The sequence below is a fragment of the Electrona antarctica genome, assembly GCF_951216825.1.
Source record: "Electrona antarctica genome assembly, chromosome: 10".
In the NCBI taxonomy this organism is placed as follows: Eukaryota; Metazoa; Chordata; class Actinopteri; order Myctophiformes; family Myctophidae; genus Electrona; species Electrona antarctica.
The window spans coordinates 10,278,743-10,293,629 of record NC_136791.1 but is presented as its reverse complement, the minus strand read 5'-3'; the positions used below and the strand labels follow the sequence as shown (position 1 = coordinate 10,293,629).

Here is a 14,887-nt window from a genome sequence, read left to right as displayed (position 1 = left end):
TCGCACATACTAAAGCATTCAAATGTTCCTATTTGGACCTTCAGGTCTATTCATTATTTTTGTTAACGCTCTCTTGGCCACTAGGTCAGATGTTTCATTGCCTTCGACCCCAGAGTGCCCAGGCACCCACAGAAAAACAACTTGGCAGCCCATTCTCTCCGGCCTGTACAGTGTACACAGTACAGGTAACCTCCCAGATTAAATCAGAGTGGGCCTTTGATACCCCACCTCTCAAAGCCACCAGAGCAGCCGCAAATAAATTATGCTTCTTGCAGGTTTGACCTCCTCTATCCAGTATACTTCCGGGTCGACGTTTGTTTCTGTGCATGTCAGTCAAAGCAGTGGTTGCCAAATAGTGGGTCGGACTCGGGACCCATATTTGGGTCGCAGTCGCTTTCACCAGGCACAGGAACTACTAGCACTATTTTTCTCAACATCCAGTCTGGGGACGACAGAGGGGGGGCGACCATGGCTTAGTGCTCATTCTATCTCAATGAGATAGTTACAATGTTTGGAACTATAGCCCATAGGCACCCGCTCTGCGGCAAGATCAAAGCGTGTCCACACTCTTACTATTCCACTCAGGCTCTACTATGGGCCTTTACAGGGCTGTAACTCTGAGTGTACAAATGAGATAGGTTGATAGGTTCTCTTCTGTTGTACAGGATATCAAAACTCACATGAAAGACAAAAATCACACCCCCTCTCTCGCTCTCTCATTAGCAGGCAACAGTGCATCTCTGCGTCTCTGTTTCTGCCACAACAGCACCCCTACTGGTACTCATGAGTCACACATGAGTCACACACATTAACACGAGTCACATAGGTGAACACGGACATTGCTGTTTGTACACTGATCACCTCTGCAATGAGTGATAAAAAATTCATCAATATTTTGGTCGCAAGGACACGAGGAAACCGCCTATATCCAAACGCTGATAGGGTTGCGCCAAGACCCGCCCTGCAGCACTGTTTAATGCAATTTATTTGTGCGTATTATGAGTATTTTTTGTTGGATTACTGATGACAAAGTCATCATTATGTATACCCATAACATAAGCAAGCAGCATGCACGCTATAGCAGACAATGCACTAGTTATTTCTTTCAATCATTTTATTAATATATATTGTGGTCATTATTTTCACAATCTGACACAGATACACCGGATACTTTGTAATGTTTTGAACTTTTGATAATATGCGTGATATGTTTGCATGACGGTATCTAGTTTCATGTGACGAGCTTAAAATAATAATGATGAATGAAAGAACTAGTGTATTGTCTATTAGAGTGCATGCTGCTTGCTTATGTCATGGGTATACATACAGTAACACTGTTGACTTTGTCATCAGTAATTCAACAAAAAATACTTGTAACACGCACAATAAATAGGCCTATCTCACAGCCCCCTTTCCACGCCCCCTTCCGGTAGCTAGTGGTGTCATTTAACATTAGGCATTTACACTTTTTTTCTCTGGAGAATCTAAGTACATTTCCTAATGTTAAAATGTCAAAGACCGATAAAACACAATGGTATAACAACTCAAATAAGTAGAATAAACCTTACCTTTACAAAACGGTAGTTTGTGGCTTGTGAAAATACCTCTTTTAACATGGAAGTCTATGGACCGCAGAAAAAAATAACACCATTAGCTCCAAAAGGGGGCGTGGAAATGCTGTGAGATAGGCCAATTACATTAAACAGTGCTGCAGGGTGGGTTTTGGCGCAACCCTATCGGCATTTGGATGTAGACCGTTCTTCCGGGTGCTTCAAAACGCCACTGAGCAACTTCCATCGAAATTAATAGCAGGGGACGGGGCAGTCTGCCCTCTATCCTTTATAACTCTATGGGCTGGCCACATGAAATCTAAGATCACATTTTAGCTACTTGTTTTCATTCTGATCTATTTTGCTGAATTAAACCTGGTATTTGTTGCACCATTGCAGGAGAAATATGAAAATTCCTGCAAAATAGGAAATATACATATATACATTATATATATATTATTATGTATATATATATTACAAACTATTCATTTCAGTAAAAGGTTTCACAGTTCGATGTATTAAAATCTTATTGGAACATGTGGAAATATTTCTAATATTTACACACATGAAACCTAACTGATGCATAGTGACATTGTGAAGTACACATTGCTCCAGAACAGTCACTGTTCTTATTATTATTTAAAAAAATAAAAAGTGGTGAAGGTGCTGTGAGGCAATGAGGCGTAATGTTCTCCGAGACAATAATAAATTCATACCATGATATTAACGCCAAATATCTCAGTGGTTGTAAGTGGTTCTCAAAGTGGGGTCCAGAGACCTCTACTCCTTGAAGGAGTTCCAGGGGGTCCCCAGCTGAATCTAGAAAAAGTTTGAAATATTTGGAACATATTTCAAACATTAAAACAACACTAATCTTTCATGGGGGTCTGTCACAGATTTCAAATGGGGGTCTGTGTCCAAATAGTACGTTATTAACACTTTATAAACAAGCCACAACCCGCAACTACCAATATTTACAAGTGACTTTAGAGAAAAACAAGTCGCTTATAATAAGCAGAGTTGGCAACACTGGCTGTGATGTGGCAACGACGGAAACCCGACGATTACACTGATCACAGAACATGTAATAAAACAAAATAAATAAAAACATTTTAACAGAAGAATTGTAAAAGTTTATATTTACTAAAAAAAGGCCAATAAATACAATTTTAAATAAATAGATGTAACAACTAATAAATATAAATATCTAGTTTATTTCCTTTGCTTCACTATCTAGAGACCAGTGTTTCCCAAACAGTGGGTCGGGACCCATTTTTGGGTCACGCGCCCATTTTCAAGGGTTGCGAATAAATATGCCTTTATTTTTAATTTCCTAAATTTTCAAAATGTTCATAAAATATAAATCATAAAATATAAACAAATTCAAACATTTTTCAAAAGAATTTCATAAATAAATCCAACAATTACAGAGGACCCCTCACTCAGGTGACCCGGCTGGGTCACCTGAGTGAGGGGTATGATGTGCGAGAGACGCGAAACCCAGATGACCTTGGGATACATCACTGAGGATACGTCCCAGGTGCATCCATGCAATGTTTTTTTGTTCTCTATGCATTTGATGTATACAAATTCAATTATTTTATCATATGAAGAAATAATAGAAAAGGAAAGAAATTCCATAAATTAGAAAAATGTTTAAGTAGTGAAAATGGCTGATCTACAAGCGTAGATTTTCTATTTTCACTAGTTTGGATCCCGGGCGAATGTCTAATTTCTCGTTTGGGTCACAAAGGTTTGGGAACCACTGATCTAGAGTAGACCATGTCACTGTCACACTACCAAGGTTTGTTCTTCACACACACGCTTGTGTTGGCCTTACCAACACAAGCTTTCTCTCATGTGTGAGTCCTCATGTGTGCCTTCAGGTGTGCATTCAGACCAAAGCATTTGCCACAAATCATACAACTAAAAGGCCTCTCACCAGTGTGAGTTATCATGTGCCTCTTCATCGTTTCGTTACGATTAAACCTCTTACCACAAACTGGACAACTGAATGGTTTTTCCCCCGTGTGAGTCCCTATGTGTCTCTTCAAGACGGTTTTCCCACCAAAGCATTTGCCACAAATTGCACAACTAAAGGGTTTCTCCCCTGTGTGCGTCCTCATGTGCCTCTTCAAGTCACTTTTTCCGCTGTAGCTTTTGTCACAAACTGTACAACTAAAGGGTTTTTCTACTACAGTGGGACTCCTCGTGACTGGAATTTGCAGCGAGAATTCCGGGCCTTGGGGCAGCTTGTTGCTCAAACACCATCTTTGTCCTTCAGCGTTCTGTGTCTTGTTGTCATGTGATTTTGTCAGGTCCAGTGTTGGGCTCCTTACTAAAAAAAAAGAAGTAATATATTACTTGTTACTCTTTTCATTATAATTAGATTTACATTATTTTACCCGTTACTCCCTCCCAATAGGAACTTGTTATCTTAACTTTCTGTCACTTTGGTTAAATGTGTGTGTGTACATTTATATGTATACTCTGTGTATGGCTGGGCGATTAATCAAATTAAAATCGAAAAAGCCTGACTTATGCCTTGTCGTACAACGTGTTGCATGCTGAAAATAGCTGATCTGCAAGCTCACAACACGTCACCTCCGCAACACATTGTGATCTTGTAGATCGGCTATTTTCAGCACACGGAAATATGCAGGATGTGAGACGTTCAGAAACGTTTGCCTTCACAATAAAAGCATCACAAGCATTACAAGTTGAAAAGAGATATGAGGTATCATTTTCACATAGCCATATGACAAGACAGTGGAAAAGGATTACTGATTCGGTCGGTGGCATTTCACATTGCAAAAAGGTGCAAAAAGACTGGGCACCTAAACATTGTGCGCACCTCAGTGTTAAATTGACTATTTGGCTTATATGAAACAAATGCTTGTATCACGTCACGCATGATAACAATAAAGTTTGAGTGCATGCACGCACTGCACACTGGCAAGCAATGTGTCTGTGTTGTGCGCACTCGTTGAACTTGAGACGGAGACACACCACGTTGGCTCAGTGCAGCAGGCAAGACTGCCTTTCTCCCCATAACTTCACTTTCAAGTGAAGTTTCACTTGAAAGTTAAGTTTAAGGCACTTATGACAACAGCAAAATATAATATGTATTTGTTTACGCTGTCGCTACAACGTGGAACTGTGGACTGTAGTAATCCTTTGATCAAGAAAAATCACACCCGTGTGAAATGAGGGGCGCTAATATATGAAAGTCTAACTCATGTTTCTATGACATAGCAACCACTCAAACAATACTAATAAGAACATGAGAACAATGACCAAGGTCGCTCTGCAATGCATTGGTCGTCATTAGGGTGGTAATTCTTTAGGATTTTGAACTTAATTATTGTAGTGGCTCACAAATTGAGGTCAAGGGACCCTCCGGGTTACCCATACAGGTCTTAAATGAACCAAATGGACCCTTACAGGTCTGTTCCATTTGTACACTCTCAGAGTTATGGTGGTCCTCGAAATTAAAATGTTTGAGAACCACTAGTATTATAATTGTATAGCACATGTGAAGTCCACATACCAGCTCTGACAGTGTGATATAAAAAAACAGTTCTTCAATGTTGGATCCGTTTCCCCTGATGCCCAACCCTAGTTTCTATACATAGATTAGTATTACCAGCAGTGTTTGGGTTTAAAGTGGACTGTGTTGTCCTGAAGTCATCAATGGCTTCAGAGTCAGACTGACAACAGAGCGGAGATGTTCCACAGTCCTCATCAGCAACACTTTCCATGTACTGAGATGAGGTGCTAGCCACAGCCTCTGTATCTCTGCAGGCAGACAGACAAGATAGACAGACAGACAGACACATTGAGTTGAGCTGCTGGCAATCTGGGGACCAATCGGCAAAACAAAGGAAAAACAGCGCAAGTCAACAGTCTCAAGAGACTACGCTGCTGGTGACAGGTTCAGTTTACAATAGTTCACCAAAACTAGAGTTAGAACAACATTTTAGTTAACTGAAAATTGAAATGCGACATTATAAAAACAAAGCGATAACAAACTTAAAACTGTATTGTGTTTAAAAAATATATATATAAAAGCAAAATATATATATATCAAAATCGCAGAGAAAATGCCTCAGGAGTCAAAGTCACCTAGAGGGCCTGGTACCTCCAGAGGTGGGTGCAGGTGTGAAGGTCAGTGAGAGTGTCGTTTGTCGGAGAGTAGCAGGATGCTGGGGTGGCCCTCAGGTGGGTAGAGGAGGCTGAGGGAGGGTGGGTGTGCATGGGGAGGTAAGAAGGGGGTCTATAAGTCCAGGAAGTCTTGGGATATCCCCCTCTCCCCTCTCCGGATTTGAAAAGCCCCAGACTCAGGAAATTAGGTGTGTGGGGAAGACTCCTTAGTGGGGATACTAGCCCTGGAGAGGGTGTGGAGGACTGGAGGTCACTGCAGACTAGTGTCTACTGGGTGTGTCTAGGCAGGGGTGGAATCTGGAATGCAACATACCGTGCATATATATATTTAGGATTTCCATCATCATCTTCACGTTTCGCTGCTGGTGACGTCATCGTCGGCCAATCAGCTTCCTCTGGTCTTTGCAGTAGTTCCTCGTCTTCCTGCAGTTGTCATCATCAGATTTTACTAGACTATTAATTTGTCACACAAAAATTGCAATTGATTTAACACAAATTTCAACCCCCCAAAAATCACATTTTTGGTGGGTTTCCCTTTAAGAGGGAACTATTAAAGGTTCAGAATCGTTTTAAACGCAGAGGTTTCCTACCTGTTCCTCTTTGATGAGTGGAGGGTCTGGTTCCTCCTGGAGCAGACTGGAGTTTCTGTCCTGATGTTCAGCAGATATCTGATCTTCACACACTGGGAAAAAGTCTAGAGGAATAGAAAATGACATTTACTAACATGTATTGACACTGACAATAACTGACAATGTTTTTATTGTGATGTTTCTCTTCCTAAGGATGTTATCCGACTGACCATTCATCCATCATTAGGCCTGATATAATTATTACATATTACAGGTGTTGACACTAAGGCTTGCCCACCTGCCCCTGGCAGGTAAAGAAAACTTCCGGGCAGTTGTAGTTTGCTTTCAGGCTGACCGACTGGGCAACTGCTTGTTTGAGAGGGGATGAATGTCTATGAATGAACACAACACGTCGCCAGGGCGCTCTGCCGTTTTTATTGTTGCTACACTTACAATAACAACTAACAAGTGTGTGAACTGTGAACCCATAGTCATATTCATAGCTATGTAGGTATTTGGCCTAAAAAGGCATGGCAGTTTTTATCGCACAGCCCCAGAAAGTAAAAAAGAATACATTGAACAGTAATTAAAAATTGACCTATGATTTTATAATGGACGATTTACTTTGCGGGCATGAGCTTTAGGCAAGTAGAACATGGTCTGTATTTGGCTGACAGGAAAGTGCCTCTGAGACCACAGTGTCAACCCCTGCCATAATCGTCTAACCGCAATGCAATCATTTGAGATAATCGCAATTATATCTGTTATTACAATTAAGGCATTTCGCAGACACTCTTAATCCAGAGCGATTTAGAACAACACAATACATACATCAAATGCATATAAATAGTTATAGGTCTAGGATCATAAGTAAACTAATAACCTTCCTATATCATCAGTCTAACAGTAGAACATCCGTACATTGAAACTATAAATACTATATAGGATGCCAGATCAATAATGACCTGGCCTCCCCGTGTCCCCTAGGGTAGGTACCCTCACAAAAACATTCAGTAATCCTGGTCTCTAAAACTACCTCCCCCTGGCCAGCCAGGGCGCCTGATGGAGGGGAAAGGAACTGGTCGGAATAACGTGTTCCTTCCACGTGCTACGTCCTGCCAGGGAAATTCCCCCCTGTCAGGTGAAAAGAAGCAGCTTGGACTCCACATGCATAGGAGGCGGCATGAGGTCAGTCCACTGCCCCCCCAGGTTGGCAGAGGAAGTGTAGCGCCCAGGATTACATTAGATAAACTGGGTGAAAAAACTGGGTTTCAAAATCGTGAGATAAAAATTATTAAAAAAAATAATAATAATGACCTGGCATCCGTCTACATAACATGCTACCTGTTATGTTTTCCTTGTGAAACGTAATTTACCGGATTCCATTGTTGCTTGTTTTAAAGGTGTTTTTTGTGTGGGGGACTGCGGATGATCTGCAATTGCTAAGTCCAGTATATTTACATTACATTGATATGTACTATTGTTCATTAATAACAAGCTGTACGTTGTGAACTTGTAGATCGACTATTTTCACAGAGACAACGATAACACAAGGTGCAATATTGGAAAGTTTATGGGTGTAGTTTATCACTATATACATACATATATATAGGTACTTTAGGACATGAATGGGTATTGCCGTTAGAGATGTCCCGATACTGTATCGGTATCGGGAAAAGTATCGGATCGGCCCTTATTTGTCATATCGGTGAATATCGGTATCGGCGAATATGCCAGTCTAATCACCGATCCCACACAGGGGTAAGGGGTTGATACTATGGCAGGTAAATAAAGTGTTGGGGCATGTGGAGTTTGCTTTGGAGTTGCCCAAACTGCAAGTGCACATTTGAGTGAGGAGTCTGCTATAAACACAACACAAGATATATAGCTAGATAGCTATAAACACAACATGAACAGTTTGCATAATTACAGTAGATTTCAAGCACAACTCAATACAAAGACTGTTAACTGTGAGTGGACGACCTAATAAAGCATTACACTTTTTTACAAGAGGGTCCACCTTGATCAATTCATCAAAACAATTAGAGACGTACAAATATACGCTTCTATATAGGCAAAGAACAGAACAGGAATTCATCATAAAGGAGGTAAAAAGGGAAAAGAAACATATACAGTGAAGGGGGAAATTCAGATTTTACGGGCGCCAGTTTCGAATTGCAGCCGTCCATAGGTGCCCTTATTGAGAGCGGTTTTGAAGGAGTCAAGGGATTCGCATGTCTTAATGACTGTAGGTAGGGCGTTCCACATTTTGGTGGCATAGGAGCGAAAATAATTTAGTCCCTTGTTTGTGCCGAATCTGGGTTGCACATGGTTTGTTGCACTCCCTCTGGTGTTATGGGTGTGGACTTCATTAACATTAAGGAAGTATTTAGATAGGTACATGGGTATCTTGGTTGTGTATCGAATCTTGTGGACCACCAGACACATTGCAAGATAACAACACATTGTCCTCGACCATAAGCCATTCCAGCCTGTCAAAGTGGGCAGGGGTGAGGTGGGGGTCGGGGGGTGAGGCCAAGTGGGAGCCTGACCAGTTTGTTTTGGGAAGTCTGGAACCTTGTTTTAAGGGCCTTTGAGGTGCTGTGGTACCAAGAGGTGCATGCATAGTCGAAGAAAATAAACCTTGTACGAGGGCTCCTGTTAGGGTCTTCAAGGTGTTTTGTTGACCAGTGAGATCATCCTGTAAACTGTAAAGGATACCCTAACCACAGGGTTAGGGTTAACTTAGAAATAGGCCAGCTACTCATAATATTCTATAATATGTAATATAATGTATTAATACTAATAATTTTATATAATTATATTAATATGAATACCGTCCGTACCAGGATGTTGGTGGTATAGTTCCAGGGTTCTGATGAAAAAAGTGAAAATATCGTCCGCTGCGGCGCTCAATCGCTCATTGACGAACAACCGCAACGTCTCCACGTCACACATGTTACTCTAAATTCAATAGTAACAAATTAATAAAGAAACAAAGTATGTGGTTGTTGGTTTTTCACCAGATCGCAGATGCAGTATTCTTCAGAAGCTGGTCCATAAATAAAGCAACCGTTGAGCTATATGTTATTATTTTCTACGGCGTATTATATTGTAACACTTACTGATACATGAACGATTATTTATATACTTATTTACTTAGTTTGTTTATTTTTACTTTCCATACGCCGCTTGGTTTTCTACACGAAGCTCCCTCCTCCACGTAAACAAACAATGCAAGAAGAAACACTTCCGGGTTGACGTCCTAGGTTGACGTTTGTTTCCGCGCACGTCAGTCAAAGCAGTGGTTGCCAAACAGTGGCTCGGGACCCATATTTGGGCCGCAGACCCATTTTTATGGGTCGTGTCCTAACAGTGGTGGGAAAATGTACTCAAATGTTTTACTTAAGTAAAAGTATCAATACTGCAATGTAGAGATCTCCGTTCAAAATTTACTTGAGTAAAAGTCCAAAAGTATTGGTATCAAAATGTAGAAAGTACTCATTATGCAGAATGTCCCATTTCACACGTTTTCAAATGTAGGCTATGTATAAAAACCTTTGGAAAATAGCAGATCTACAAGCTCACAATGTGTCACATTGCGACACATTGTGAGCTTGTCGATCGGCTAGTAACTAGTAACTAACTAACATTTTCAAATAAATGTAGTGGAGTAAACGTAGGCCTACAATATTGGAAATTGGAATAAGTCAAGTAAAGTACAAATACCTCAATATTGCAGTTAAGTACAGTACTAAATGTACTTAAGTTACTTTCCACCACTGGTTTTTAATTATTATTATTTCAAAATATCTTAAAAAAATGAATGTCCCCCAAAATTCTAATATTAAAAAAAAAGATAAATAAAATAAAAGAAGTATAGGGCCGTGTAACATCAGAATCATAATCATAATCTGCAGTTTACAGCAGCATAATTTCAGACAGAGACAGTGTTACAGATTTAGTTACCATAATTCCTTACAAATTGTGTCATTGCATGTGACACACAGGTGTGCACCTACAGCCATCTCAAGGTACAGCATGTTCAGCATTGAGCAGTAAGCTAATAATGCCATTCATATTTCAGTATTGTCTTTTTTTTCTCTTTTTTTTAAGGGAAAAGGGATGTCAAAAACAAATAGCAGCAGACTCCTCTCCAGCCAATCACCAGGCACAGGTGATTTTCTGGGACTACCTTTTTCACAGAGCTTGGTTGTTGATGGGCACTGATAGGGCGCTTGTTTTACAGGTTAGGGTTTAGGTTAGGTTTAGGAATAGTTTTTGAGAGGTTTAGACATAGTTTCTGTGAGGTAAGATTAGGGTTAGGTTTAGGCATAGTTTTTGTGAGGTTAGGGTTAGGTTTAGGCATAGTTTTTGTGAGGTTATATAACCCCGCCCTATTAGTAGTAGCCTGCGCTGTAAAACAAGCGCCCCATTAGTGCCCATCGACTCCCAGGCTGTGCGAAAAAGAGAGTCCCCTATATTTTCTCAACATACAGTCCGGGGACCACAATGGGTCTACTCAAAATGGACCTTTACAGGTCTGTAACTGAGTGTACAAACGAGACAGGTTGATCCGATTACTCTTCTGTGGTACAGCAGGATATCAAAACCCACATAAAAGAAAAAAAACTCTGTACACTGATCACCTCTGCAATGAGTTTATTAAAAATTCATCCTTATTTTGGTCGTAAGGACCTTCCTCAAGAATCTCATAGGCTGGCCACATGAAGTGTAAGATCAAATGGTAGCTACGGTACTTGTTTTTATTTTGTTCCATTTTGCTGAATTTGTTGCACCATGGCAGGAGAAATATGAAAATTCCTTCCTCATGTGCAAAATAAAAGCCTTAACACTGTACAGTAAGTTATGAATATTGGGAAGGAATGTCCACCTCAATATACAGTAAATCATGTGCAACATTTTACAATAAATGTACATTTTAAATATTTACATTAATACAAACTATTCATTTCAGTAAAAGGTTTCACAGTTCAATGTATTAAAAGCTTATTGTAACATGTGTAAATAAATACTTCTAATATTTACACACATGAACCCTAACTGATGCATTGTGAAGCACACGTTGCCCCAGGACAACTGGTCACTGTTCTTACTTATTTCTGTCAAAGACAAGGTGCTGAGGCGTAATGTCTATAATGAACCACATTGTCACTGTCAACTACGAAACTTCGTAGTTCCATGTGTAAAATGTTTATGTTTTTCATAAATTAATCCATACTTAGTTGTGTCATGCTAAAAGTAGCAGAAATAGCAAGGCTTTTGAAAAAAGTGTGTCCGTGGGTTTCATAGATAGAAAAGAAGAGCTCGTGGCTAAATAACTGCATTGGTTCCATTGGAACGCAGGTTAATTTTTCCATTTCCTGAAAGGTTTTGGCGGGACATACACAATGTTTCATACTGACGAGCCAGGTGGAGCCGTCCCTTTCATCATAGGTTCGATTCCCTGGGTAACAGTCCTCGGAGCAAGTGGTCCGTGTCGCGTGAGTTGTTGCGGTCTGCGCTTCCATTCCTCGCCGGCAAAAACGGCGTGTCTGCCGCGGCGGCCCTCAGGGCGGCGGCCTCGTTGGTGATGACCACCACATAGCGGTCGTCCTCGTCCTCCAGGCTGCCGTGGACGTCCGCCCTGACCGTGCAGTTCTCCGGCGCCGCTCGCCGGTTGTTGCTGCTGCTGCAGCAGGAAGGGGAGGAGCTAAAGAGGGGTCCGGGGGAGTTTTCACCGGCGTTGTTGTGAGACGCCGCCGCCTCTCCGTCGGGGTCGTCTTCGGGGAAGCTGGTGTTGATGTAGACGATGTCCTCCTTGCTGGAGGACTCGGGGAGCTTCTCCGTGAGCTTCTCCAGGCGCTCTCGCAGCTCAGGGAAGAAGGGCCGGTCCAGTGGGTCAGCCCTCCAGCAGATGTACATGATCTCGAACCTTGACACACAAGCACACAATATTTAAAAATCGTTGGGTCCCATTTTTGGTATGACCCGGCCGGGGATCGAACCCTGACCTCCCAGTTTCACGGCGGACACTCTAACCACAAGGCCACTGTTGTATTAGGCTGCGCAACACAACAGTGACACTTGGTTGGGAAAACCAACCAAATGCAGGCAGCCAGGCAACCAGGGACACACATTTTTGGACTTCCATCCATCCGACAGCAATGATATCATCAGCTGTTAACTTCAATACATTGCACAACTTTCTTTGGGAGTTTTGATAAACAACGTGCTAGTTTACTACTTTCATTTCCTCCTGAGGTGTCATATGATCTGATCTACTTTCAAGATAATGAAACCCAAAACAAACTTTGAGCCTACAGTACAGACAGTCAAATCATGAGTGATCACTGTACTGACAGTATGCAAATGAACCAAAATAAGTTAAATCACAGTTTCTCAACGTTAGTGACCATGGGTCCAAATAGACCCTTACGTTACGGGTCTGTAACTATCAGAGTTACAGTAAATATCACAGTGTAGATTCGGGTCCCACAGATAAAAAAAAGATCATGAAATAGGGGTCCGTGGCCTAATCAATGCTCATTGGTTGAGAATCACCAACTTACATGGACACTGAGCATTTTTCAAGTGTAGAAGTGTTTGATTTGATTTAATTGTATATATATTCGGACATCATGTTAAAATAAATGTACATGACATACATGTACATTTCATTGTACAAAAAGCACGATAAACTACATCAATTCCATTGCGGTCCTTGGTCAAACCACAACGATAAAGGACAGACATTGGTATTGGGTACAGGTTTGGTTGAGAAGCACTCACAGCTCATCCAGACAGTCGGCTGGCTTCTTCAGCCTGTGGCCCTCCAGAAGGTAGTCATAGATCTCATGGTTCTGGATGCCAGGGTAGGGCGTCATGCCTCGTGTAGAAATCTCCCACATGGTAACGGCAAACGCCCACTGCACAACGCACAATAATATGAAACACACATGTTTAGCATCCAAGTGGTATACTGTACTTATATGAAAAATAGCAGGACTACTGTACGAGCTCATAGTGCGGCACGAGTGCAACGCTAGGAGCTTGTAGAGCTCAGATATTTGCTTCTGGGGGTACCTGGAACAACATATTTTCAGATGGTGGTCCGCGGCCATGAAATACAGATAATTCTATGGGTCCTTGACATGAAATAGTTTGGGAACCACTGACATGAAACATGAGTTATTCAGAAAACTGTCATGATCTAGATTTTAGACATTTTGTAGAATCTGGTCTCAAAATGTAGTTTGATGGGTATCCGGAGAACTCGCCAGTTTACCAACTCGCCGCCATTTAGTGCATTTTAGTTTGACTTCACCTTCATTTGAATTGCATTGAATTGAGAGAGAGAGGATAGTTGTTTGGAGTTAACACTAGAGAAAGTAGGAATGCCAAAAGTTTAAACACCAAAGTACCGAAACAATGTACGGTAATTCATTAGTAAACAATTGAAATGGTAGGCCTACTTATCATTGGTATTCACATACTCACCTTTTTATCATCATCATTCTAGCTGACCATTTAATTGCACAAAATAATTTGATCACGTTGGAAATTAACTATAACATGAGTTTGACATACTACACTGATGAAGACAGCATGTTAGCATAACGATGGAGACGTTGATGAAGAATTTTCGCCATGGCGACTTGGTAAACTGGTGAGTTCTCCGGTATCCGTTTGATGACTGGCGGATTCTCCGGTAGGAGACTCCATTGAATCACTCCACCAATAATGACAACAAACTAAAACATCTATGCTTCATGAGGTGTGCAATTGATAGAAAATAAGTCATTTATTTGGGGTGAACTACTCCTTCAAGTACAATTCTGAGGTACTTTTGCTTTACTTGAGTATATGTTTCTATACCTCTGTACTTCTGCTCCACCACATCCCAGAGGCAAATATTATACATTTTCACTCCACTATAACGGTTTGAAAACTCTACTGTCCATTTGAAACTAACTTGATCTACAAGCTCACAATGTGGCGCAATGTGATGCGTTGATTTGGACACATTTTCAATACGCAGAGGACCGTGGCATATTTGAAGTCGATTGGTTGGACGGTTCTCGAGATACACGGACAGATACGCAGATACACACACAGAGAGAGTTTGTGCATTTATAGTAGGATGCTTTGCATTTGTTTACATTTCAATTAAACAAATTTCTCTCAATTACAAATCTTTTGCTAAACAATGTGCACTCACAGACATTAGAATTTTAAGGTGTGAATAGAATGGAATAGAATAGAATAGAAGCAACAATTAAAAGCACAATATCGGCAATTAAAAGCACCGAAATGGATGAATCACAGTAAAAGCCAAAGCCTGTCTCCATTGTGTCTACTTCACAATACTTCAGCACAAAGCACTTTCAGTAACATTCCTATGAATGATGAATGTGGAAGTCAAGTAGAAAAGTGCATGAATCCATGCTCAAATGGAAACCAGTGTTACTTTCTGACACATGACTGTAGTGTATACTTTACTTATATTCACATTTAGAGTGTAAAAGCTGACTATTACTGGAATGGAACCAGGGTTGTTGTTACCTCCTGTCTGACACATTCCCACGGCTGTAAACTCAGCAC

General features: G+C 40.9%; 2 protein-coding genes across 4 annotated transcripts in view; both read right to left on the bottom strand.

The window, feature by feature from the left end:
- Positions 1-2,672: 2,672 nt before the first annotated feature.
- Positions 2,673-9,501, bottom strand: LOC306931252 (uncharacterized protein). Of its 3 annotated transcripts, XR_013790994.1 has the most exons (6): positions 9,130-9,501; positions 6,305-6,408; positions 6,028-6,137; positions 5,676-5,785; positions 5,197-5,348; positions 2,673-3,888 (listed from the first exon to the last, which is right to left on the bottom strand). XR_013790994.1 is itself a non-coding variant. In XM_079512546.1 (5 exons), exons 1-5 carry the CDS (start codon positions 9,239-9,241, stop codon positions 3,407-3,409), a joined length of 960 nt encoding a protein of 319 aa, XP_079368672.1. In that variant the 5' UTR covers positions 9,242-9,501; the 3' UTR covers positions 2,673-3,406. The 3 variants fall into 3 exon arrangements, 2 of the variants coding, with proteins under 2 accessions (XP_079368672.1, XP_079368673.1); XM_079512546.1 differs by lacking the exon at positions 5,676-5,785; XM_079512547.1 differs by lacking the exon at positions 5,676-5,785 and having other exon boundaries at positions 6,028-6,128.
- Positions 9,502-10,928: 1,427 nt separating this feature from the next.
- mertka (c-mer proto-oncogene tyrosine kinase a) overlaps positions 10,929-14,887 on the bottom strand; it is a 32,831-nt gene continuing 28,872 nt past the window's right edge. Inside the window, exons 18-19 of the mRNA XM_079512291.1 lie at positions 13,076-13,212; positions 10,929-12,218 (exon numbers count right to left, since the gene is read on the bottom strand). Of these exons, the coding sequence (XP_079368417.1) occupies positions 11,735-12,218; positions 13,076-13,212 (621 nt within the window). The 3' untranslated portion in view covers positions 10,929-11,734. The remainder of the gene's footprint in view (positions 12,219-13,075; positions 13,213-14,887) is intronic.

Bases quoted from the DNA above. Each gene is read 5' to 3' on its own strand.
- LOC306931252 (XM_079512546.1), bottom strand. From the start codon at position 9,241: ATGTGTGACGTGGAGACGTTGCGGTTGTTCGTCAATGAGCGATTGAGC. The intron at 6,138-6,304 runs GTAGGAAACCTC...TGACAACTGCAG, and splicing joins CACTCATCAAAGAGGAACAG to GAAGACGAGGAACTACTGCA. The intron at 5,349-6,027 runs GTATGTTGCATT...GTCTGCCTGCAG, and splicing joins CCTAAATATATATATGCACG to AGATACAGAGGCTGTGGCTA.